The sequence below is a fragment of the Alexandromys fortis genome, unplaced genomic scaffold, assembly GCF_014885135.2.
Source record: "Alexandromys fortis isolate MF-2015 unplaced genomic scaffold, M_Fortis_MF-2015_v1.1 scaffold_2_1_26212458, whole genome shotgun sequence".
NCBI lineage: Eukaryota > Metazoa > Chordata > Mammalia > Rodentia > Cricetidae > Alexandromys > Alexandromys fortis.
This window is the reverse complement of record NW_026067930.1, coordinates 1,769,084-1,792,893: the sequence shown is the minus strand read 5'-3', so window position 1 is coordinate 1,792,893 and position 23,810 is coordinate 1,769,084. Positions and strand designations below refer to the sequence as shown.

At 50.0% G+C, this 23,810-nt stretch overlaps 2 protein-coding genes across 4 annotated transcripts in view; one reads left to right on the top strand and one right to left on the bottom strand.

The window, feature by feature from the left end:
- The window catches only part of Ly6h (lymphocyte antigen 6 family member H), a 49,146-nt gene extending 27,818 nt beyond the window's left edge, over positions 1-21,328 (bottom strand). For 2 of the 3 annotated variants that reach the window (XM_050145001.1, XM_050144996.1), the window contains exon 1: positions 21,118-21,327. The gene's annotated coding sequence lies outside the window, so the exon portion shown is untranslated. Of the gene's footprint in view, positions 1-21,117 lie in introns of all 3 variants that reach the window. The other variant, XM_050145006.1, reaches the window with a different exon arrangement.
- The window catches only part of LOC126503470 (zinc finger protein GLI4-like), a 30,632-nt gene continuing 27,807 nt past the window's right edge, over positions 20,986-23,810 (top strand). The window contains exons 1-2 of the mRNA XM_050145183.1: positions 20,986-21,113; positions 22,326-23,092. Coding sequence (XP_050001140.1) covers positions 22,500-23,092 — 593 coding nt within the window. The 5' untranslated portion in view covers positions 20,986-21,113; positions 22,326-22,499. The remainder of the gene's footprint in view (positions 21,114-22,325; positions 23,093-23,810) is intronic.

Here is a 23,810-nt window from a genome sequence, read left to right as displayed (position 1 = left end):
GGAGGGAGGGAGGGAGGGAGGGGGAAAGGAAGGAAAAAAGAAAGAGAGAGAGAGAAGGAAAGAAAGGAAGGAAGGAAGGAAGGAAGGAAGAAAGAAAGAAAGAAAGAAAGAAAGAAAGAAAGAAAGAAAGAAAGAAAAGAGAGAAACCTCCACTATCCACCATCTCACCATTTCCTTATTGGTAAGACATCAGAGCCTAGCTGGGCTGTCCAAGGACAGAGATCTTGGGTGGAAGCAGCACCTCTTTCTCTCTCCCCTTCCTCCTTCCTGCCGACCCAGCAGTCATTTCTACAATGAGGAAGCACCATGAGGAAGGGCAGGGCAACATGGAAGACAGTTCTGGAACAATAAATAGAAATCATTACACTGACTTTGCACCTCAAGGCATGGCACCTACCTCAAGATACCCTTTTCTGGGAGGGAAGTAAACTCCCTTGTTGAAGCTAGCTGTCTTGGTTTGCCCTTGCTGCCATTTTCCACACACATCCCTACACATAGGCTTCATTATCCACACAGACACAGCCTTGACTGCTTCACAGCTGAGGAGTCAGGCTGCCCGAGTTCAAATCTTCAACCCACCCTACCAGCACTACAACCTCTGGGACCCACATGCGACTCATCTCCTCTGTGAAGCAGAACTGCAGTGTAGACTCACTGAGGTAGCCCAAACCTGACTATCCATAGCGCACTTAGGACTCAGGCCCCATCAGCTCCATCAGACCAACCAGGGCATGGTGTAGGAGGTCCTTCTGTCTTTGTGTTGCTGTCATTGGTTAATAAAGAAACTGCTTTGGGCCTGTTGATAGGGCAGAACTTAGGTAGGCAGGGAAAAACTAAGTGGCATGCTGGGAGAAAGGAGACAGAGTCAGGGGGAGACGCTATGGAGCAGCCGCCAGCATCAGACATGCTGGAACTTTAGCTGGTAAGCCACTGTCAAGTGATGACACACAGATTAATAGAAATGGGTTAAATTAAGATGTAAAAGTCAGCCAATAAGAAGTTAGCGCTAATGGGTCAAGCAGTGTTTTTAATTAATACAGTTTTCTGTGTGGTTATTTCTGAGCTAAGCTAGCTGGGCAGCCGGGACAAACAAGCGGGCCCTTCCTGTTACAAGGGCATGTGTTTATTGCAAATGCTTTAACACTGCCAGCTCCCGTCTCTCCACGCCAAAACAACCCTCATTAACCACTCCCAATTTAGAAACACTGGAAAAACTTCAGTCTGAAGTCACTGCTGTAGGGCCTCCCATGCCTTGGGCTCCAGCCTCACTATCATCTTCCAGGGTCCCCTGGGTCCTCTCCCTCCTGGGGAAGCAGGAAACACAGCTGAGTTCAAGCTGGGGACTATGCAGGTTGTACTGAGCATACCTAGTGGCTTCTGAAAGGAGCAAGGAACAACTTGGGACAGAGAAGCCTTTCTTCTAGTGCCCATCCCTACCTATCACAGCCCTCCTTCTGCACTACACACACACACACACACACACACACACACACACACACACAGCATTGTCACGAGCCACTGGAGAACTAAGACAGAGGGGTGTGCTGGTGAAGATGGGTGTACTCAGGACCTTTCTCACAAAGAAGACTAGACACTCAGACTAGAGAATCTGGCTCAAGGTCACATGGTGGTGGCTGCAGAACCAAAACCCATTCCCAGGGATTTTTGCCATCTGAAGGATGTCACAAGCTGTCAAGTGAAGTCAACAAAAGGCTGCTTGCTGCCCCAGAGGCTAAAGAGGCCAAACTGTGCTGAAACCTGCTGACTTCCCACAGAAACCATGTGGGTCAGAGGTGTCAGCCAAAGCCAAAACATCCTAGACCCTGTCCAGAGCCCGGTGCAGGACTTCATCCCAACAAAGAACAACAGGATGTGAAGGAAGGGCCATGCCTAATCCTCCGGCCAGATGGGAAAGTGAGGAGGGGAAAAGGGTTGCTGGGTCCTAATAAGGTTCCCATCTGGGCCAGTTTCCTAAGGCTGCTGCAGAAGGTCACAGACTCAGTAACTTCCCTACAAATCCAAGCTTATGCTGCAGAACTGGAGGAGGGTGTGGCCTAGACTAGCAGTACTTCTGCTAGTACTCCTGCATGCTGGTCTCCAAAGCATGGCTTGGATCCTAAATGTCCTCCAGAGGCTGGTGGTGAAGGCTTGGGCATGAACACATGGCACTATGGGAAGGGGTGGAACTTTGAAGGGGAGAGTGTGTGTTGTAGGAGGCCACTTGTTTGTTTTTGGCTGTCCAGATTCAAAATAACCACTCAGAAACTATATTATTTAAATCACTGTTTGGCCAATCACTTAATCATATTGTTAGCTAGTTCTTATGTTGTTGGTTAACCCATTTTTATTAATCTGTGTACTGCCACGTGGCTGTGGCTTACGTGGTAAAGTCCTATCTGGCATCTGTCTCCTGACGGGGCTACATGGCTTCTCCTTGACTCTGCCTACTCTCTCTATATATAAATCTTTTAACCTGACTATATTCTTGTAAGCCATTGGCCAAAAGCAGCTTCTTTATTTATTAACAAATAAAAGCAACACATACACAAAATGACTGGGGATAGAGTGGGCTTTTAAAATCTCAAAGCTGGCCCCCAGTGATACACCTCCTCCAGCAAGGCCACACTTCCTAATCCTTCCTAAAGAGTTCCACCAACTGGGGACCAAGTATTCAAACGTATGAGCCTACGGTGACCATTCTGCTTTTTAACAATCTCCCCTGCAGCTCCCTAGCCTGTCAGCCATGACACCCCCACACAGAATAACAACAGGGTCAAAGAGCATCTAATATACATACACAGTCTCAGCCTGTGGGATTCCCTCTGTATCCTATGAATATGTTTTATTACCATTGGTTAATAAAGAAGCTGCTTGAGCCTATGGCAGGGCAGAATTCCAAGCAGAGATAGAGGAGGAAAGAAGGCGGAGTCAGGAAGATGTCATGCAGCTGCCAAAGGAGTTAGATGCCTGAACTTTACCAGTAGGCCACAGCCTTGTAGTGATGCACAGATTACTAGAAATGAGTTACTTTAAGATATAAAAGCAAGCTAGAAATATGCATGAACCATTAGCCAAACAGTGTTGGAATTAATATAGTTTCTGTGTGATTATTCAGGTCTGGAAAGCCGGGAAACCAACGCACAATCTCTATTTATAGTCACAGGCACAGTAGTAAATAAAGATCCCAAGACTGGAGGGAGGACCTGAATGCAGACAGACTGAAGATGGTACAAAAGACAGCAACAATAAGCAGGACTCAACCCGGACCCACTTAGGGATGGCTCCTCCCACTTGGAAATGGCTCTGTACCTACTCTGAGGGACAGGACCAAGGTTGCCCTGGTAAATGAACAGGCGTCCTGCAGTTAAAAGGTTTCTTCCTTAGAATATTCAGCTTTTATTTTTAAATTATTTTTATTGATTATTTGGGAATCTCACATCAAGCACCCCAGTCATGTTCACCTCCCAGTCTTCCCATGTTCACTCTCCTTCCCTCATGACCCCCCCTCCCTGCCACCAAAAGAAAGGGCAAGTCCATTTTGTGTTATTCACATATTCCCTGGAGCATGGTCAAATTCCTAGTGGCCATCCCAAGGGAGGATGAGTCTTCTCTGCCTGCATCCAAGCCAGAAGCCATCAGTTGAGTAAAATCATGCAGAGGTCAGAATGGGATGGGACTAGCTCTCTCCCATGTCCACACTACTACCAGAATTCCAGTGCTGTGGGCTGGTGAGGGGCAGGACCAGCTCTCCCAGAAGAAGCAGGACCAGCTCTCCTGCACCTACAAACATCAGCATGGCTTCAGCCATCAGCCCCGACCACTGAATATCCATATGGACTTTGGTGGTAACACTGGCCACAGACATCAACACAGATCTTGGCTATCTCAAGGCAATTGACCCACTCCTGTCCCTCAGCCATTGCACAGACCAGGAGCCTCAACACGACTTCAGGTCCACACGCCACTCACATCAGGATGCCGCTCCCTGAGGCAGCAGACCCTGAGGACATCACTGAGCATTGGGCAGCAAGCAGCACAAACTACATATGTCCACATGGATCTCAGGCTTCAATGCAGTGTGGGCAGCAGCATGGACCACTGACACCACCAACATGGCCTCCTGTGGTATCTCAGGCCACAGTGGTCCTTCGAGGGGTCCAGTCCAGAAAGTGAGCCTTTCCCCATCTCAAGACTCTGTTGTTGCCCACAGCCAGGGGGATGCTGCCCCCTTTGGGGGCGGGGGCCGCATCTGCATAAGCTCTAGGCTGTTATATACCACCCCACCAACCCTGCTGGGCAATGACGACATGGCTTCAATCTCAGCTTCTTTCTCGTCTGTCGCGACCATCACGTCTTCAGTTCTGCCTCTTTTCGTAACACATGCACCGCTTCGTTTTTCTGTCTTTCCCACAGAAAAACGCCGTCACACATTTGTCCCTGCCTCAAACTCACAGAGATCACTTTGCCTCCTATGCCTCCTGAGTGCTGGGATTAAGTTAAAAGTGAGCACCACCATGCCCGGCTGTGCCCAGCTTGTTTTTTAATTTCTTAATTCTGTGGGAAATATAAAGAAAATGCACTATCTTTTCTAGCAAAGGGTTATTAAATAAGACAAAATTCCATTTTAAAAAGTTATGAAGAAGCCACTTGGCAGAAATTCAAATCCCCCCAGGGTCAGCGTTTCTTCAATCAGATATGTGCCCAGGTTTGTGTCCTCTTTTCAAAATTTACACTATGCTAATCAGCTGCACTGCTCTAAGTCAGCCAATAGCATAAGAGTTCAAGGCCAGCCTCTGACCACTCAGAGTGAAGCACCAGACCACTTTGCACAAGGAAAAAAAAAATCCCAGAGGGACCTCTGCTGGGCGTGCTTTTCTGCTGTATTTGACATGAACACACACCCCTCTGCAGAAGTAAAACATTCTTAACTTTATTATTATATGTGTAGGGGTGCCTTGTCTGCATATGCATCTATGCATCACATGAATGCCTGGTGCCCCTAAGAGGTCAGAAGTTATAGGCGGGGAGTAACAGGAGGTTGAGAGCCATGGTGTGGTGCTGGGAATCCAACCTAGGTCCTCTGGAAGAGCAGCTCTTAATGGCTGAGCCATCTTTCCAGGCCCCAGGAGTAAAACATTTTGCCCATGTAGTCATTTTCTGGGGACCCCAGACTAATTTCTGTCAAGTTTCAGGTTTCCCTGTGATGTCTTTGCCTGTGTGAGCAAATCAGCAAGCGGGCTTCGAGCTGTCAACTGTCCTTGCCTCTGCTCCTGCATGCCCCTCAGCCCGAAAGGCCAGGGCTCAGACACATCTCCAGAGGACCCTGAAATGATCCAGGTAGCTCTCTCAGCAAAACTGGAGTCTGCCCAGCCTCAGCTCCTGGGCACCATGCTCAGCTCTTTGTAGCGTCAAAGCCTGGATGCCCCTCCTGAAACCCTCCCTCAGACCTCTTTCTCCTCTCTCCCAGATTCTAAGCCTCTCCGCCTGGCTGACAGCCATAGCCATAGGGTGATGAGAACGCTACCCCAGGTAAAGGGAACTGATGACAGCTGGCTCCTGAACTGCCTAAGCAGCAGAACATCTGCCAGATGCCATCCCACTCCCAGTCCACCGTGAGCTCTTCCTGGGTGCTGGGCTCCCGGGAAGACTCTGTCGGAGCCCTCAGCACAATGCTGCGCTCTGCTAAGCTGAGGTCTCAGCTCACTTGCTCCAGCCCAGAACATCGATTTGCTTGCAAGTGCCAGGAACAGAAAACCAACTGCAATTTAAAAAAAAAAAAATGGATGCTTTTACCAGTTGGTCGCAGTGGCTTTTGTTCATTCTCCCAATTTGGGCAGTTGACGTGGGCAACATAGTGAGACATCATCTCAAATGAAAAAAACAATAAATAAACAAAATGGAAGCTTTGCTGTGCTTCCAAACAAGCGTTCTGGGTGTCTGCTAGCTGACACTGTGGCCTAACAACCCCAGAGTGCCCTTGTCAGTCTGGGTATGCCTGTGTCCCGATCTCTTCTCATTCAGTTGTATTGGATCAGGGCCAACTCTAATGACCAGGTCTTACCTTAATGGCCTCTGTAAAGACCCTTTCTCCAAACACAGCCACACTATGGGACGGGACAGGTGGGAGTTCAGTGTGACTTTCAAGGATGCCATTCAGAACATGACAGAACTCTCAGTATTTGGTCAGAGGCCTACCTGGTCTGCCAGCAACAGGGAGACAGAAGTATTGTCAGGTAGAAGAACTGATTTCTCGGAAGTCCTAAGTAGGAAGGCTGTAAACCACGCTCAGCCATCACACACGTGCCCAAACACACGCACACATGATGAGCTGGGTGACCATAGAGATGGTTGGTGGTCTGGGAGTCTCAAACCTCAACCGACTGCTCCAGATGCACAACCCCAGGCTGGAAATGGGTACACTCTTGGCCTAAGGGGTTGGGTGGGCTGCGTGGGCTGCCTTGAGTTGGCTCCATTCTCACATGACCCTCCCGAGCTCATTCCTGGTACCTAGGCTGAAAGATGCATGCAGTAAAACTCAGTCGGCTGCGGATGTTGCAACCAAGAAGGGAAAGGAAAAACAAAGAAACACAAAGGACGGTATTAGTTCCCTGGCCAGTGGTACCCAGGAGAAGCAAGCCCAAGGTAGCAAACAGCCTCTGGGTTTGTCTTGAGAAGGTCCTGGAGCCCAAGACCCTTAGTTCCTTATTTGTGTGGGTCCATGGCGACCTGCCACCTGGAGCAAGGTGGAGGATGCCCTTGGCCTAGACCCAGGCCTAGGGTGGCCCAATATTACAGAATCTCCTCGGGGTTCATTGGCAGACTCATAGGGTCTCCCCTCCATATAGACCCTGAGGACATCCCCCTAGGTTGTGTGCTGTGTGTTTGTACCCTGTCTTATGACTCTCCGCATAAAAGAATCAACTGTTTGCTCCAAATAGGGAGGGAGCCAACAGACCAAATAAAGGTCCCACCGAGTTTAGCTTGGCAACATTTATAAATGAGTCCGTTGGGTTGCACCAGGGACGGGAGTGACTCACAGGCAGCTGCACCACTACAAAGCCTAATTTTCTTAACCTCTTCTATACATTAGCATTTCTAAGATGTCCTGCGGCTTGGGCAGGAGGAATGGCAGCTGGACTCTCTCTGGACAGGAATCTGGTGACCCCCCACCCCCACCCCACCCCTGCAGCCTAAGAGGACGTGGTAATAGTCTAGTATTGTAGACTTGCTGCGCAGTTCAGCTTCCTTCACTGTCCTACTTGGCTGTGATAAAACACCACAGCCAAAACCAGCCTGGCAAGGGAAGGGTTTTCTCGGCTTACATGAAGGGAAGTCATGGCATGAACTCAAAACAGGAACCAGGAGCCAGAAGTTTAGGACAGGAGGAGTGTTAATTACTGGCTTGCTCCCTGCAGTTTTCTCAGCCTGCTTTTATTTATTTTTTTAATAACTTTTTTTGTTTATTTTACATACTGACCGCAGTTTCCCCTTCCTCCTTTCCTCCTGGTCACGGACCTCCAACTCCCCACCATTCACCCCCCACCCCTACTTCCCATCTACCCTCTTCTCCTTCCACCCCTCCTCTGCCTCCATTCAGAAAGGGGCAGGCCTCCCATGGGATTGAGCAAAGCGTGGGACATCAAGTTGAGGCAGAACCAAGTTCCTCCCCTTGCCCAAGACTGGGTAAAGTAATCCAGCATGGGGAACAGGTTCCCAAAAGCCAGTTAAGCACCAGGGACAGGTCCTGACCTCACTGCTAGGAGCCTTACAAAGACCAACTGTCACACGCATGCAGAGGTCCTAGATCAGTCCCGTGGAGGCTCCCTAACTGTTGGTCCAGAGTCCATGAACCCCCATGTGCTCAGGTCAGCTGTCTCTGTGGGTTCCGCCATCATGGCCTTGATCCCCCTAACTCATACAATTCCTCCTCCCTTTCTTCAGCAAGACTCCCGGCGCTCAGCCCAGTGCGTGGCTGTGTGTGGATCTCTGCATCTGCTTCCTTCAGTTACTGGATAGAGTATCTCTGATAACAATTAGGGTAGTCACCAATCTGATTACAGTAGATGGCCAGTTCAAGCACCCTCTCCACTATTGCTAGGAGTCTTAGCTGGTGTTATCCTGTGGATTCCTGAGGGTTTCCCTGGCACCAAGTTTCTCCCAACCCCAAAATGTTCCCACCTCATCAAGACATCTCTTTTGTTATTTTCCCCCTCCGTACCACCTCCAACCCACCTCCCACACCCAACCTGTCCAACTTGCTCCCTCAAGTTCCCATCCCTCGTTTCTCCCCCTCCCCAGCCCCAGTTTCCTCTTCCCAGGGAAATCTATGCATCCCTCTTTGGGCCCTCATTATCTAGCTGAGGGCCCTCGTTATCTTTTCCGAGACTGGGTTTTAGGTTACTCTTGATATCCACTTATGAGCGTGTACATACCATGTTTGCCTTTCTGGGTCTGGGTTACCACACTCAATGATTTTTTTTTTAGTTCCATCCATTTGCCTACAAATTTTATGAAGTCATTGTTTTTTACAATTGAATAATACTCCATTGCATAAATGAACCACATTTTCCTTGTCCATTCTTCAGTTGAGGGGCATCTAGATTGTTTCCAGCTTCTGGCTATTATGAATAATACTGCTATGAACATAGGTGAGCAAGTGTCCTTGTGGTATTAAACATCCTTTGGGTATATATATATATGCCCAAGATTGGTATAGCTGGGTCTTCAGGTAGATTGAGTCCCAATTTTCTGAGAAACCAGCATATTGATTTCCAAAGAGCTCAGTCTGCTTTTTTATACAACTCAGGACCATTCGCCCAAGGGTGGCACTGCCCACCATAACCTGGGCCCTCCCACATCATCATCAATCAAGAAAATGCCCCATAGACTCCTCTATAGATCGATCTAATATAGACACCTTCTCAATTGAGTTTCTCTCTTGTTGAATGACTCTGGTTTCTGTGAAGTGGACACAAACCAACCAGCACATATGATTTTGGCCCGAGAGCCCCTGTAGGTCCCCATAGCTGTTCTACCGTGATGGCAAAGGCCACAAGAAGTTCAAAAGAAGCAGCTGTGCTCCCTCCTCCCTCCAGCTCTTACAGTGTTCCTCTGTCCTCTTCCACCGTGCTCTCTGAACCTCAGGAGGAGGGGAACCGTATATTCTCTTCTACTCAGGCTGGGCACTGCGCACCTCAGCACTTCTGTATGTAACAGCAACAGGCCCTCTGTCTTAGGGTTCCCATCTCTCTGAAGAGATATACATCATGGCAACTCTTACAAAAGAAAGCATTTAATTGGAGCTTGCTTACAGTCCATTGTCATCATGGTGGGAAGTGTGGTGTGGCACACAGGCAGACACGGCGCTGGGGAGACAGCTGCGAGTTCTAAGTATAGGCAGGCAACAGGAAGAGAAAGAGAACCACTAGGCTTGGCTTGAGCTTCCGAAACCTCCAAGTCCACCCTCCAGGGCCACACCTACTCCAACAAACAAGACCATACCTCCTGATAGTGTCCCGCCTTATGGGCCAATGGGGGCCATTTTTAATGAAACCACTACATCCTCATTCCTAGAAGAAGGATGGAGTAATCCAAGCCAGTGAGCAAGGTCTCATAGACAAGTTAGGCGTAGCCAGTGTCTTAGTTTCTTTTCCTACCACTGTCATGAAATACCCTAAAGCAAACAACTTAGGGAGGAAGGGTTCCTTTGGGCTCAAACTCCAAGGTACAGATCATCATGGCAGGGAAGTCAGAACAGCAGGAACTTGAGGCAACCGGTCACGATCACATCCTCACTCAAAAGGCAGAGAGCGATGAATCTGAGCTGGAGTTCAGTTCACTCTCTCTGGTTCTCCCTCCTGCCCGAGGAATCGTGTCACCCACAGTCAGGATGTAATTAACCAATGTAATCAAAGTCATCTCCCCATGGACGCAGCCAACAGATTGTCACCTAGGGGACGCCAGTCTGTCATGTGGACCGCTGACACTAGCCATCACGGTGGCACGGGTCTATAATCCCAACTAAATCTGAAGGATGGAGCAGGGAGATAAATTCAGGACCAGCCTGGGTAACTTGGTAAGACCTGCCTCAAAATTAAAATCTAGAAAGAAGACTGAGGAGATGGCTCAGTTGACAAAATGCTTTCCCAAGTTCCAATCCCCAGAGCCACACAGAAAGCTGGGCCTGGCAGCAGAGGCCTATAATCCCAGCTCTGGGAGGGGCGTGGCGGGGAGAGGCTAACACAGGAGGCTCTCTGAGGCTTCTCTGGCAGCTGGTCTTGCCGAATTAGTAAGCTCCATGCTCAATAGGAGACCATACCTCAAGAAATGTCGGGTCTGAGAAAACGCTGAAGGAAGATCCCAGCCTCAAACAGTAACATAAGAGCAAAGACATTTACCAAACATTCCAGCATGCAAGCAGGGTCGTTCACCTGTACAAAATGGCGGCAACCCTGAGAGGAGTGTGCAGGCGCCCTTTAAGCACAGTGAGGGGAATTTCAGGAATAGTTAGGTCATCTCAAACATAATTGGTTAAGCAAGCAACAGTTATACTAGTGTATTCTAAGGTTTATCTTTGGACATCCTTTGGCTATGTTTCAAGGGGGTTGCAGGAGCTGTCCTTGAGACATTGTGGGGCTGACGCAGCCCTTGTTCCTGTTTTCTCCCTTGTCTCTGAATGCAATTTGTTGATATATGGCCTTTTGTTGGGAGAGACATCTGTTTCCCCTTCTTAGAGAACGAAAATCTTTCAGTTATAGAAGCGGGAAAGTTTAAACTGCTCAGAAATAAGTAAAGCTGGGCCTGATAGCGCACAACTTTAATCCCACACTTGGGAAGCAGAGGTAGGCAGATCTCTGAGTTCCAGGCCAGCCTGGTCTACAGAGTGAGTTCCATCACAGCCAGGGCTACGCAGAGAAACCCTGTCTCAAATAAAATAAAAATAAAGTAGTAGTGTGGATGGGGGTTCTGAGATGGCTCAACAGTTAAGAGCATTTTCTACTCCTGCAGAAAACCTATATTTGGTTCCTAGGACCCACATAGCAGATCACAACCCTCTGTAGCTCCAGTTCCAGGAGATCCAACATTCTCTTCCTACCGCTGAGGGCACCATGCACATTCGTGGTACACAGACATATATGTAGGCAAAATACCTACACATAAAATAAAAATAAATAAATCTTTCTAAGAATAAATAAGGTGGAAAGTAGTAGAGGGAGCACCTGACAATCTCTGGGCTTTATACTCATGGGCACGTGCACATGCGTGTGTGCACCCCCCCACACACACACACACACAGTAGAAAGACCTGGGCATATGTCTCAGTGGCAGAGTTCTTACCTAGCATATATAACATCCTAGGTCTAATCCCTAGTTGTCGTTGTTTTTAAGTTATAGACATCCAAATGGCCCATGTCCTTTTTTCCCTGTTTTGGTAGACAACAGTTATCAGAGCCTCCTCTGAACTGACCCCACCAGAGAATTTTTTTTTCAGTGCTCATGTTATTTACTGGAAGACACCACCATACTTCAAGGGGTTCCAAAAAATCAGTCCAATTTGTAGGGTTCCAAAACATCAGTCCAATTCGTAGGGATGAGGAAATGCAGTCCAGGGTATGCATGCTTGACTTGAGAGGGCCAACTGTCCACAAAGCCAGAAGTCCAATCACTAATGGATCTCTGCGGTCACCTCCACATCTGTAAGAAGCTTTTCCACTGGACAGTCTGATAGCAGCTGCTGTCTATGGTGTAAGCACAGTGTCTAGAAGGCAATTTGATGGACACATCACATCCATCTAACCAGCAAGAGCCTTCATGCTGGGGCCTATGGCATCACTAGGCACAGGCTTTTGTCCTGGCCTACAGTGCCAAACATACTGTGGAATGGAACTTCAATTCAACCCAAAACCAGTTGTTTGCACCTCTAACAGTCCTGCCTCTTTGTGTCAGTGAGCACATGCGCCTGGGATGCTGAGATTGCAGCAGGTTGGGTCTAAAACCATGCAAGACTCTTGGAGACAATTCTCTAGCAGCCTGCATAGCACTTTCTGATGCCGGGAAAGCAAGCCAATAGGGAGGATGCTCCTGCTCAACCATAGGTCACGTTCCCTAGGCCCTGCAGCAAAGCGGTGCAGCAACATCTTACCATCTGGTCCTAGTGTAAGGACCAGACATAATCGCAATACCCCGTATGGTAGGGAGAACGCCAAGAGCCTCCCAGGCCAACAACTCACAGGGAAGTGAATCAACCCTGCCCCTGGGATTTGTTATCAATAACCTTGATTATAGGGATGCTTCTCCGCAGACCTCTAGGGTACATTCTGCACTGAGTCTTTAACTGTAGTTATAGTAGCCCACTATTTCAGACACCCAGCCTCTGTAGGGTTATGGGGACAGGTAGATATGCCGTTGAACTTCCTCAGCCTGACAGCGCACAGCAGCATCCATGACTGCTGGTAGTCTGAGGTGTCCATGAGTAACTCTGAGTTAGGTGAGACCCTTGCTAGTGACATGGTGATGCTCGTAAGAGGCCCATGGCCGTGTGCAGATGAGTGGATATGTGCTTGCCCCTCTGACAGGCATAAACACTCTGATGTCTACTTCCCAGTCCCGTAGGGGGCAGGTAGATTGTGTATTTGACCCATCATAGCATATATTTGCCAAGGTTCTAACCGGAAGACCTCAGATGTTGAAACAGCACGAGAACATTCCAGGAGCTTCTTGTGGTACCCAAGGCAGATGGCCTGAGTTTTGTATTTTGGTAAAGACATCTGATCTCTAGTTTCCAGGAAGGCTCAATGGGCTGCATGCGGCTGCGTGAGGAACCACTGAGGGCTCTGGTTTCTGCTGAGCTCTGTTAAATGTCCATTTCACATCTGCTGCCCTCACGGCTGCCAACCCAGAGCCTGCCAGCTCTCTTCCCCACTGACCACTGCATACAGCCCAGTCGTCAGCAGGTGATGTCACGGGTCGAGTCTCAGAGCTGGCACCCTTCACATCGCTCTTAAATGATGTAGACTACCCTTCCCTCCCTTCTCTCCAGCCACACGGTGAAAACATTCACCATATGGCTGCAAACACCATTCCTGGCTGGTGACCTTGCTTGCACCATCCATGGGGCAGGCACCTACATGGATGAGAAGTGTCGTCACTGTTGTCCGGTGGGGCTGTTGGGTCAATCACCAGGCAGTGCTCAGTGGCTTGAAAAGACACTGAGCCCAGTGCAGCCTAGATGGTACTGGTGAGAGGGCTTGCAAACCCCACACCAAGGTATTGTAACCTTGTGCCACCTTTGCAGGGTTACATTCTGTGCCACCCCAGAAAGAGGCTTGACCTTGGCCTCCCTTTATGCTAGCCTTTTATCCAATAAGCTGCCTTCACCGACACCAAGGTGGAACCAGCAATGGATTCTGTCTGTCATGTTATACACAGCCTGTGGTCACTGCCCGGCACAGTGTACCAAGCTCCTATCTTTTCCAGGACTAAAACCAAGACCCTATTAGGACTATTTTTGCTCAAACTATTTCCTATGCAGCCCTCTGTGCTGCTGGTGACTTCTAATATGAAGAAACACTGGAGGTCTGAGACACATTTGTTCAGTTTGTCCTATAAAAATTTTAGAGCCTTCCTGGGCCTTTCTGTCCCAACCCCACATGACACCTTGATGAGTCCTCAGGCAAGGTGCAGCATGAAGACATTCCAGTGTTCCAGAAGCCCCAGGAACATCTGCAGCTGTGCATAGCTGCATACCCGCAGGTACAGCCTGACATCTGCAGCTGTGTATAGCTGCATACCCGCAGGTAAAGCCTGACATCTGCAGTCATGCATAGCTGCATACCTGTAGGTACAGTCTGAAATCTGCAGCTGTGTATAGCTGCATACCTGTAGGTACAGTCTGAAATCTGCAGCCATGCATAGTTGCATACCTGCAGGTACAGTCTGCTCAGGGATAATATAATAATAGCTCTGAATAACTATGCTAAGTACCATTCACACCTTACCCTACCATAAGACACCCCAAAATCTCACACCTGGGCCTGGGCCTGGCACCTGGAGTGGACTGGTTTCCCATTCTTGGTCTTAAGTTTGAATGTACTTATTATGACTTTGTGGTGCGTTTCTAAGTCTAGAAGACACTCAGATCTGCACTCTATCATCTATGTAGTGAAACCTTCTTTTAAAGAGCATTAAAATGTGGGCTGGAGAGATGGCTCAGTGGTGTAAGAGCACTGACTGCTCTTCCAGAGGTCCTGAGTTCACTTTCCAGCAGCCACATGGTGATTCACAACCATCTGTAATGAAATCTGGCGCCCTCTTCTGGTCTATAGGCATATATGCAGACAGAACACAGTATATTATTTTATATAATAAATAAATCTTTTTTTAAAAAAAGACTTTTTAAATGCCTTTTCTTAATTTAATGTGCATGGGTGTTTTGTCGATATGCATGTCTGTGCACCACTTACATAGTTGGTGTCCAAAGACACCAGAAAAGGACATCAGGTCCCCTAGAGCTGGAGCTATAGGAGGTTGGGAGCCACCCTACACGGGTGCTAGGAACCAAACTGAGATCCTCAACAAGAGCAGTACTCCCTTCCTGAGCCATCTCCAGACCCTAGACCTTGTCAGCAAGGGCCAGGAGGTCCGGATGACAGTGGCACACACCTTTAATCCTAGCACTCGGGAGGCAGAGGCAAGAGGATCTCTTGAGTTCGAGGCCAGCCTAGTCTAGACAGAGAGAGTTCCAGGACAGTCACAGCTACACAGAGAAGCCCTGTCTCAAACAAACAAGCAAAAGCGTCAGCAAGGATGGTGCAACACAACGGAGAAGGATCCAGTCAGTTGTATCAGTTGTCCTGTCAAAGAGCAATGGTGAGTACAATGGCGGGGATAGGGTCACTGTCTTATTTGAATCTCTGTTATCCAGTCTTCGCCATCAAGTCTCTGGCCTCTTCTTCCTTGCTTGTTCGCTTGCTTATTTTCTTAGTTTTTCCTGCATGTACGAATATTTGCCTGTACATGCACCACATACATGCTTGTGCCTGCGGAGGTTGGACGAGGACATCGGGTTCCTTGAAAGTGGACTTACAGCCGATTGTGAGCTGTCATGTGGGTGCTGGAAACTGAGCACAGGTCCTCTGGGAAAGCAGCCACGACTCCTAACCATCGAGCCATCTCTCCAGAGTCCTGTCTGGCTTTGTTACTGCCGTAAGGACTTTGGATGAGCAAATACCATTCCCAGTTCCCTGATGGCAGCTGTGATTCAGGCTCCACTTTCCCAGTTCCCTGATGGCAGCTGTGATCCAGGCTCCACTTTGTCTTTGCAGTTCACACTATCAGGAGAACCTTCCCCCCAGTATTGTGTGACTCCCCCTGGGGAGATAGGGACACACATCTTCACTCCAGACAGGACACCAATGACAGACCAAAGAAAGAAGCCCTCCACATCTAATTAGTGAACCAGTCAGCTGTCTGGGGTTACTTGTGGAAATATGGGTAATTCAAAGGGAGTTGGGTCACCAAAAATTCCACTCTGACACAAGAGACGGCTCACAAACACTGCATAGAGGTGGCTCACACACAAACACTGTGTCTCTAGAGCTCTCTGCCCAACTGGCAGGTAGCTTGGCCTGGTGAAAAGTCTCCTCTCACGGCAATTATTTACTGCTTTTGTAACCTTGAGCAGGGCCTTGTAAATCTTACATATTTTGTTTCCTGCCTGAGTCTTAAAAGCCTTCCTCCCCTTTTTGGGAAGGGAAGTTCCAATTCAGAGGAAATAGCTATCCACAGCAAATAGCTAAGCTACAGCAAGTGGACTCCAGCAACATGTCTGCTCCTAGTATATTTTCTTGTTAAGGAGAAATATGAAAATATACTCTGGAGGGGTTGGCTGCCTAACCCTGGGACAAGCTCGATGTCTTTCACATGCTGTCCTACCTCCTTATCTAACCACCACCGCCATTGCCTCTCAGTGTTCAGGGAGGTTCCCACCAATCAAAGCACATTCAGACCCAGCACCCATCAGAGCGCGAATGTTTGCTATTAGGATTCAGCATGGAGCCCCCAGTCGCCCTGAGCACCTCACTTGTAGGAACTCTTAGTCACCCCCTCAGAGTCCTCGGTGGCTCCCACCCCAGAGATTTCTTCCACAGCAGAGACCCTGATAGTGGGACCTGCCAGCCATGGCCATGTCATTTTGTAAAGCTCCTCCATTTTGGTTAAACAACAGCAATTCCTGAAATTAAAGTAATTTTCTTCCCACTGACTTGTTTCTCTTGATTCGTGGTGCCCCCAGCCTACCATCCCATGAGGGATGTTTATTAATCACCTGATCTTCTGTTACTCACCACGTGCCTTATTTCCTTAGCAACCCCTAGCAACAGTCCACCGTGGGCTTTAAAAGGAACATTTTATTCTTCTTCTTCCTTTCCCTTTCCTACCCTGTAGTTACCTCAGCTTGGGAGCAGAAGCTGGGCTCTCTGCTTTCCCGCACTGCAGCTCTGCCCTCCACAGGACTCTTTCCAATAAAACCTGTGCTGTTTCAGTGTGACCCGTTGCCATGTAGATCCTACAGCTGGACTCAGAGCACCAGGCTCCGTGGCAAGCACCTTCACTTGCTGAGCCCTCTTGCTGGGCCTAGATGATTTTCTTAACATTTCTGGAAGAGCTGGCTTTCTTGAGAGCATTTTTCTGCCCAGGTGAGTGACAGAGCCATTTGGATTAACTCTGAAGGGAGAGGACAATAGCTCTTACCACAAAGCCCTTGCTAGAGAGCGATGCTGTGCTCTTTGGAGCTGTATAGAATGTCACATCTCCACCTGGGGCAGAATAAATGATTCAGAGCCTCTATTCTTTTGACCAAAATTCTTATTAATAACCCAGGTGTAAAAGAATTAAATAAAAATATGTAAATAATTCTATAAAATTAGCCCCTCTTGGGATTGCGGACACAGTCCAGGGTTAAAGTGCTTGCTTGCTATGCAAACATGAGGATCTGAGCTCAAACCCACAGGACAAAAGCAAAAGGCCAGGCAAGGCTGCACATAGCCCCAGAAAGGTATGAGGAGGAGGACAAGAGAATCACTAGGGCTTCCTGCCAGCTAGCTCCAGGTTCAGTGAGAAATCCTGTCTCAAGGGCATAGGTAGAGTGTAGCGAGCTGCGTGGTATCACACCTGATGGAGATGTATAATCAACTCCTGAGATGGCTAAGGCCTGACCTATGCTATGATCACACAATGATTATCAGCTGCCTGTATATGCGTGAACCTATGGGCAGTGCCCACCTGGCAGTTCGGGGTTGGCAGCCCATGCCTACTTAAGGGCTGGGAGAGGTTTGCCCGGAGAGAGAGGGTAGAGGGAGAGGTAAAGGAGAGAAAGAGAGGGTAGAAAGAGAGGAGAGAAGAGAGAGGAAGAGAGAGAGAAAGTGAATAAAGTCCTGGAATAAACTGCAGTGAGAAGAGCTCCGGTGGTCGCGTCATTCCTTGCTGGACGAGGTGGGGCGCGACAGTAGAGCATGGCAGGATAGGATGCCTGATGTCGTCTTCCTCTGAACTGCACATGTGCACAGGGCATACACACATGCTCGCATAACACACACGCATGCGCACACACGCACACACCTTTTTTTTTAAGTTAAGAAACAAAGCTGGGCTTGGTGGCACACACCTTTCATCCAGCACTCAGGGAGGCAGAGGCAGGTGGATCTCTGAGTTCAAGGCCAGCCTGGTCTATGGAGTGAGTTCCAGGACAGCCAGGGGATACACAGAGAAACCGTCCCAGAAAAATGAAAAAAATAAAATAAAAAACAAAACCAGGGCTGGGGAGAAGGTTTAGTGGGTACAGCTTTTGTTGTACACGCATGAGGGCCGAAGCTGTGGCCAGCCAGATGTGGTAGCTCATGTCTATAATCCCAGTGTTCCTATGGCAAGATGGGAGAGATGACAGGTGACCCCTCAAAGGCTTATGAGCCAACTAGTCTTACATATGTAGCAACAAACAATAAAGAAAGCCTGTCTCAAACAAGATAGGAGGGGGAGTCCAACATTCAAAGTGATCCTTTGACCTCTGTATGTATGCCCAGGTATACATGTGCCCATACTCACACAAACACAAAGAAAGGAAAGACAGGCTATCCAATAGTATGATGGAGACAGCCCCCACAAACCTGTTGCTTGACCACCCTGTATATAGACTTGAGTTGAGAAACCAACAAGCCAAGAACACCCAACTGCCCCCAAGGACCTTGACTTAGCATGGTCCTCACTGCTGAGACTGTCAAGTCCATCTGTCCATCAAGTCCATCTGTCCATCCATCTGCCCATCCGGACACACTTCTGCCCTTTGCCTCTACTGCTTCCACCGTCTTGGTCTCATCTCACTTCCTCAGCTCCATTCCAGCCTGCAGCTCAGCTGAACTCTACCTCTGGAACCTGGCTCTGCTGGGATCTCTAGCAGCAGCTGGCCGACAGGACTTGCTATTGCCTGCATCAGGGATGCTGCATCTCCGGCAGCTTCCTGCCTCCACCTCCACTAAGGCCCCTTTGGAGTCTGCAGCAGCCTCTTTAACCCTGTTACAGCCTTTTTGAAACCTACCCTATAGACAGACGAAGAGTTGATAGGGAGATGGCTACAGTTCCAGACAGAACTACTGTGTGCTGTTTAAGGTATGCTCACAGAGAATAAGGTAGGAACGTCAGTAGTTACAATGGGAACAAAAGAAGCTGTGCCTGTTGCGGTCGCTATCAAGGCAAATCAGGACCCTTTGATAGATAACAAAGAAACCAATGTAGCGTGTGAATTTGCTATTCAGTAAATTCTGGCATTGCAAAAAAAAAAAAAAAAAAAGACACAAATGTGTTCACCTATGTTTCTGACATTGTGACAAATACCCACTCTGGGGTGACTTGCTCCTGCCCTTGTCTGGTGCTGGACAAGAGTTGAGCTCCACTGACAGGGACAGAGCCCAGGGAATTGATTCCTCTGGGTTCCCTGGAGCCTCCTGGCCTCTCAGGACGGAAGGTGGTCATTTAAGGTGGCCTTATTGCTCCTTGCTGGGCTGGAAAACCCAGGGGATGGGGGAGGTAGATGCTGTAGTAGAGAGGGCCAACGCTGAGAGGGCCAACACGACCCACATACTCTGTATCCAGGTTCCCATGGGAACAGCCACTATCAGGACTTCTCCAGAGCACAGACACATTCCAGTCCTATGTCACTGAAGATGGCACCTCCTCCGGTCACTAAACAAAGGGGACATGTGTGCAGATGCAAAGGCCAGACACCAGGACTTCACAGCAGACACTTCACTGCCCTCTTAGAGAAAAGCTTGGACCATGTGAGCGAGCCCAGGCCATGGTCCTAGCAATTGAATCCCACCAACAAGAGAAGAGGATAATTCTCCAGAGGGTAGCCACTCCACAACGAAACTGTTCCACGAGTGAACTCAGAGCACAGTGGGAGTGGGGGAGTGGGGGAACCTGTCTGAGAACCAGATAAAGCAGGACCAAAGGACTGTATCTACAGCCCATCCACAACCAGCTCAGCCCACCTCATTAAAGATAGCTAAGAGACTTGTCACTGGGGGCTATATGCAGGTAGCATACAGACCACTAGCCCTCTGGGAAATGCAAACAAGGAGATGCCTACTACCCACCCCCTCACCAAATGCTGATGAGGCAGGAAACCCCGTGCTGCTGGTAGGAATGAATGAGAAATGGCACAGGCTCTCCGGAAAGCAGCCTGGCTGATCCTCACTAAAGGAAATAACGCAGTTTAGGACCTAGCAACTGCATTCCTAAGCTTGGTCCCAGGGGGACCAGAACGGGGGTCTTCACAGCAACTTTGCGACACAGCCTTCATGGGGCAAAGGTTCCAACAAGCCGTGGCGCGCAAACTGCAGAGGCAGCTCCTTCAGGAGGCTGAATGGATCGCCTTTCGATACACAGCCACCCTGTGAATCTAGACAGCTACCCCCAGGGCGATAATAGGCAAGCTCCCAAGCTGCACACTGGACAATCACATTTGTCTAGCATGCTGACAATTGAGTCTGAAAGGGGAAGGGGAGACGACAGATTAGTGGTTCGCTTGAGGTCTGAGAGGCCGGCTTCTCCAGGATAGAAGGCCCTAACATTGTATAGCAGTCATGCAAAATGGCGTCCCCAGGGAGACTCAGCCAAACATACAGCAGCTCTCAATCGGTTCTTGTATCTGATTTGAATTGCAACCATCTCCAAACGCCGCCATAGGGCACGCCTATAATCCTGGGGCTTGAGAAAGGCCGAGGCAGATTGCTAGCTCTAAGCCAACCTGACAAAACATAGTGAGGGAGAAATGTATCCAGAAAGTGGGAACAACGCAGAAGGGACTAGATTTTAGTATCTGGCGATAAAGGCCAGGAGCCAGGGATCAGGGACAGAGCGGAGGAGGCCAGAACCAGGCTTTGACTGGAGAGCCAGTCGGGTCCAGGGCGGCCACATGCCGTGCACACGGGGCATCCGCCGTCCCGGGGCGGATGGACATTGGGCCGAACAAGTGACAAGCCCGAAGACTAAGAAACAACCCGAAGACGTGGACGGCTTGGAGCCTGGGATGAGGAGGCGGCTCGCACGGGTGAACGCCGGGAGAAAAGCGCCGCCCGCTGTCCAGAAGCCTACATAGACGCAGACGCCTCCTTGGCAGCCCCTCAAGCTCTGCGCAAGGCCGCAGCCGCAGCACCACCGAGAGGTCCGGCCCTGTTTCCTAGAGCGGCCCCGAAGGGGCTGGGGGAGGTGGGCGGGTCTACGAAGCCAAGCGCAGCACCACAGAGAGGCCAGGCGATGGCTCCTAGAGCGGCGCCAGGAGGGCGTGAATGAGAGGGCGGGGCTAGGGGCCTGCAGCGGTACCACTGAGAGTCCGACAAGGACTCCTAGAGAGGCACCGGAGACCGCGGAGAACGGTGGGCGGGGCTGTGGAGCGCGCCGCAGCACCACCGAGAGGCCGGGGAAGGTAGAGCGGCACCAGAGGGGCGGGCGCCTTCAGGCGCGGGAGTGGCGGGCTCAAGTGGGGGTTGTAACCGTCGCCCTCCCTCCTGTCCACCTACCCGCCTCCTTGCCCACGGCGTCTGCACTCGACACCCTCCAAGGTACCTTTTGCATGCGCGCTCGGTGACCCGGGCCCGGCGAAGATTGGCTTCTGGGTCGTCTCTCCGTGGGCCGCTAGCCACTCGGTGTTGTTGCGGAGGTCCCGGAGGCGGGGAAAATGGGGCGGGTTTCCTAGCGAAGCCCCTTGCTGCTGGGTGACTTGAGCTCCGAGTCCCGCCAGGTCCTGCAGCCCTGTGATGGACCTGAGCCGTTAGGCCCGCTGCATTGAACTAAGTTGCCTGAATCACTCGCACCCACCCCTGTGCACGGGCCTGTGAGGGGAGGGGGCAGTTGGTTTTAATGTCTGTTTTCAGTTTTCATTGAGGATGCGCCTTGGTGAGCTAACACAAGACACCTAGGTCCCGCTCGTGATTCCTCTCACCGGAGGGATGGTGTTTGAATTGGTACTGAGTCTGGGGGCTGTCCGACAGGGACTCTCAGATGTCTCCTCCTGAGCTGTCCCACAAAAGACAGAACACATTCAGATGCTGACGTTCAGACATTGCAGGCAAATGCCTAGCTGAGCTTAGACTCTGAATCCAGATAAGACTTTTATCTGCTGGGTTATATATGCAGGCGTCGGTCGAATACTTAGAACAAAATACAGTGTGCTCCCAAAGTGGCAGCTGTGTTTTTGGACAGGCGTGGAGGCTCGATGGGACTCTCAGCATAGCCCACCCCTTCAGGCCTCCAGGGGTAAAAGAGATGGCACAGGTTTAGAGATAAAGAAAAGCCTTTCTCACATAAAGACTCAGCAGCACAAGGGGAGCCTTTGGGGGTGTTGATGGGGTTTGCTGGCTGCTAAGGTTTATGAGAACAGCCCTGAGTTTTCAGGCACAGAAGCAGGCTGTGTGCAGTGGAGTTTCCTTCTGCTGCAAGGTATATGCACAGTCCCAAAGTGGGCAGGTGGAGAGGATGAGGAAGGGAAGGGAAGGTTCCATTTTGGAGGTGGGTAGTGGCCTTTGGTCCAGGTTGGATTGGAGTTCTGGGGGATGAGTGAAAGCCTTGTCCTCAGGCCAGGTCCTGGTCAGTGGCTGAGTCAGTGAGAACACCACTCCAAGAGATGAGCGTGCTATGGACCGGTGAAGTAGACTGGGGTTCTGGGGAGTCCACATTAGTCTGAGCAGCTCATCAAGTGAGCATTTGGAAGGCCAGTGGAGGGACTACAGCCCCGAGAGCTGCCTTTGACCTGTTGTCAATGCTTTTGTCCCCAGAAGCAAAAGGACGGCGGTTCTGGTTCCGTCTGCTGGATGCCAAAATGCAGCTTCATAAGCAAGGTGTGGTGAGCTGTCCCTGACAGAGTGAAGTCACAAAGAAAGAGAAACTGCTGTCTGGGAGCCCTCGGCCTTCCCTGGCTTCCAGGGTGTTTCCCACTTCCTGGATCAGCAATGGAAAAGCCTGCAGGCAGGAAAAAGAAGACCCAGGCCCCAAAGGAGGAAGCGGGGGTTCCAAAGGAGAAAGGTGTCAAAGGAGAGAAAGCATCCAAGGCAAAAAGGCCAACCAAGAGGTCAGCGAGGCCCCGGAAGCCCCGCAAACAGCCTGTCCTGAGTCCCGAAGATGAGGCGCATATCTTTGATGCCTTTGATGCCTCATTTAAAGATGACTTTGAGGGCGTCCCCGTATTTATTCCTTTTCAGAGGAAGAAACCCTACGAGTGTGGTGAATGCGGACGAATCTTCAAACACAAGACAGACCACATCCGCCACCAGAGAGTTCACACTGGAGAGAAGCCCTTTAAGTGTGACCAGTGTGGGAAGACCTTCAGACACAGCTCAGACGTCACCAAACATCTGAGAATCCATACTGGTGAGAAGCCCTTTAAATGTGGGGAGTGTGGGAAGGCCTTCAACTGTGGCTCCAATCTTCTGAAACACCAGAAAACACACACTGGGGAGAAGCCTTATGGCTGCGAGGAATGTGGAAAAACCTTCGCCTACAGCTCCTGCCTCATCCGGCATCGGAAGCGTCATCTGAGGAAGAAGCACTGAGCAGGGCAGCCTGCAACTGTGGATCTTTGTCAAACATCAGATGTTGGTCTAGGCTTCTCATACAGTATGCTACTGATGGCTCATCTGGCTGCCGTGTCTCTGTCATCAGAAGGAAATTTCACCTGTCAGACGTGAGAACCCACAGAGGCTTTCCGCCCTGTGAGTCTACACTTGGTGGTAACACGGTGCTCCCTGGGAGCTTACTGCAGCTCCAGCCATTTTCCAGACTACTTCATCCTACTCAGGGGCATCTTTGGAACAGCTTTGGGTCACGGAGAACTTATAGCTAAAGTGACACCCGTATTGGCTAGGGCCACTGCCTCCCTCTGCGGCCTCTGCTGGCTCCATCCACTACACCTGTCAGTCCACTTGAAGGAGCCTGGCTCTGGATGCCTGGCCCATGCAGTCTGCTGGGGGCGAGGGATGCTAAAGTGGATGGCAGGCAGCACTCTGACTAGCTCTGAGGACCCAGGTCCCCTTGGACTACACCAGAGCTTGCTCATCTCTGTGCAGCTGACTGAAGTGGTCCTGAAATTGCTCTCTTCTGGCTGAGCCAACAGTCTCTGAGCTCAGCCCCAGTGCCTGATCCTGTACTGCACTGTGTACCCTTGTCCCAGCCACCATTGTAGACAAGGAGCCTGGATCCACCCAGAGTGGCTGCAGTGGACCCCTGCACCCTACCATGGTGGCAGATTGTGTAGATTAGGTCTT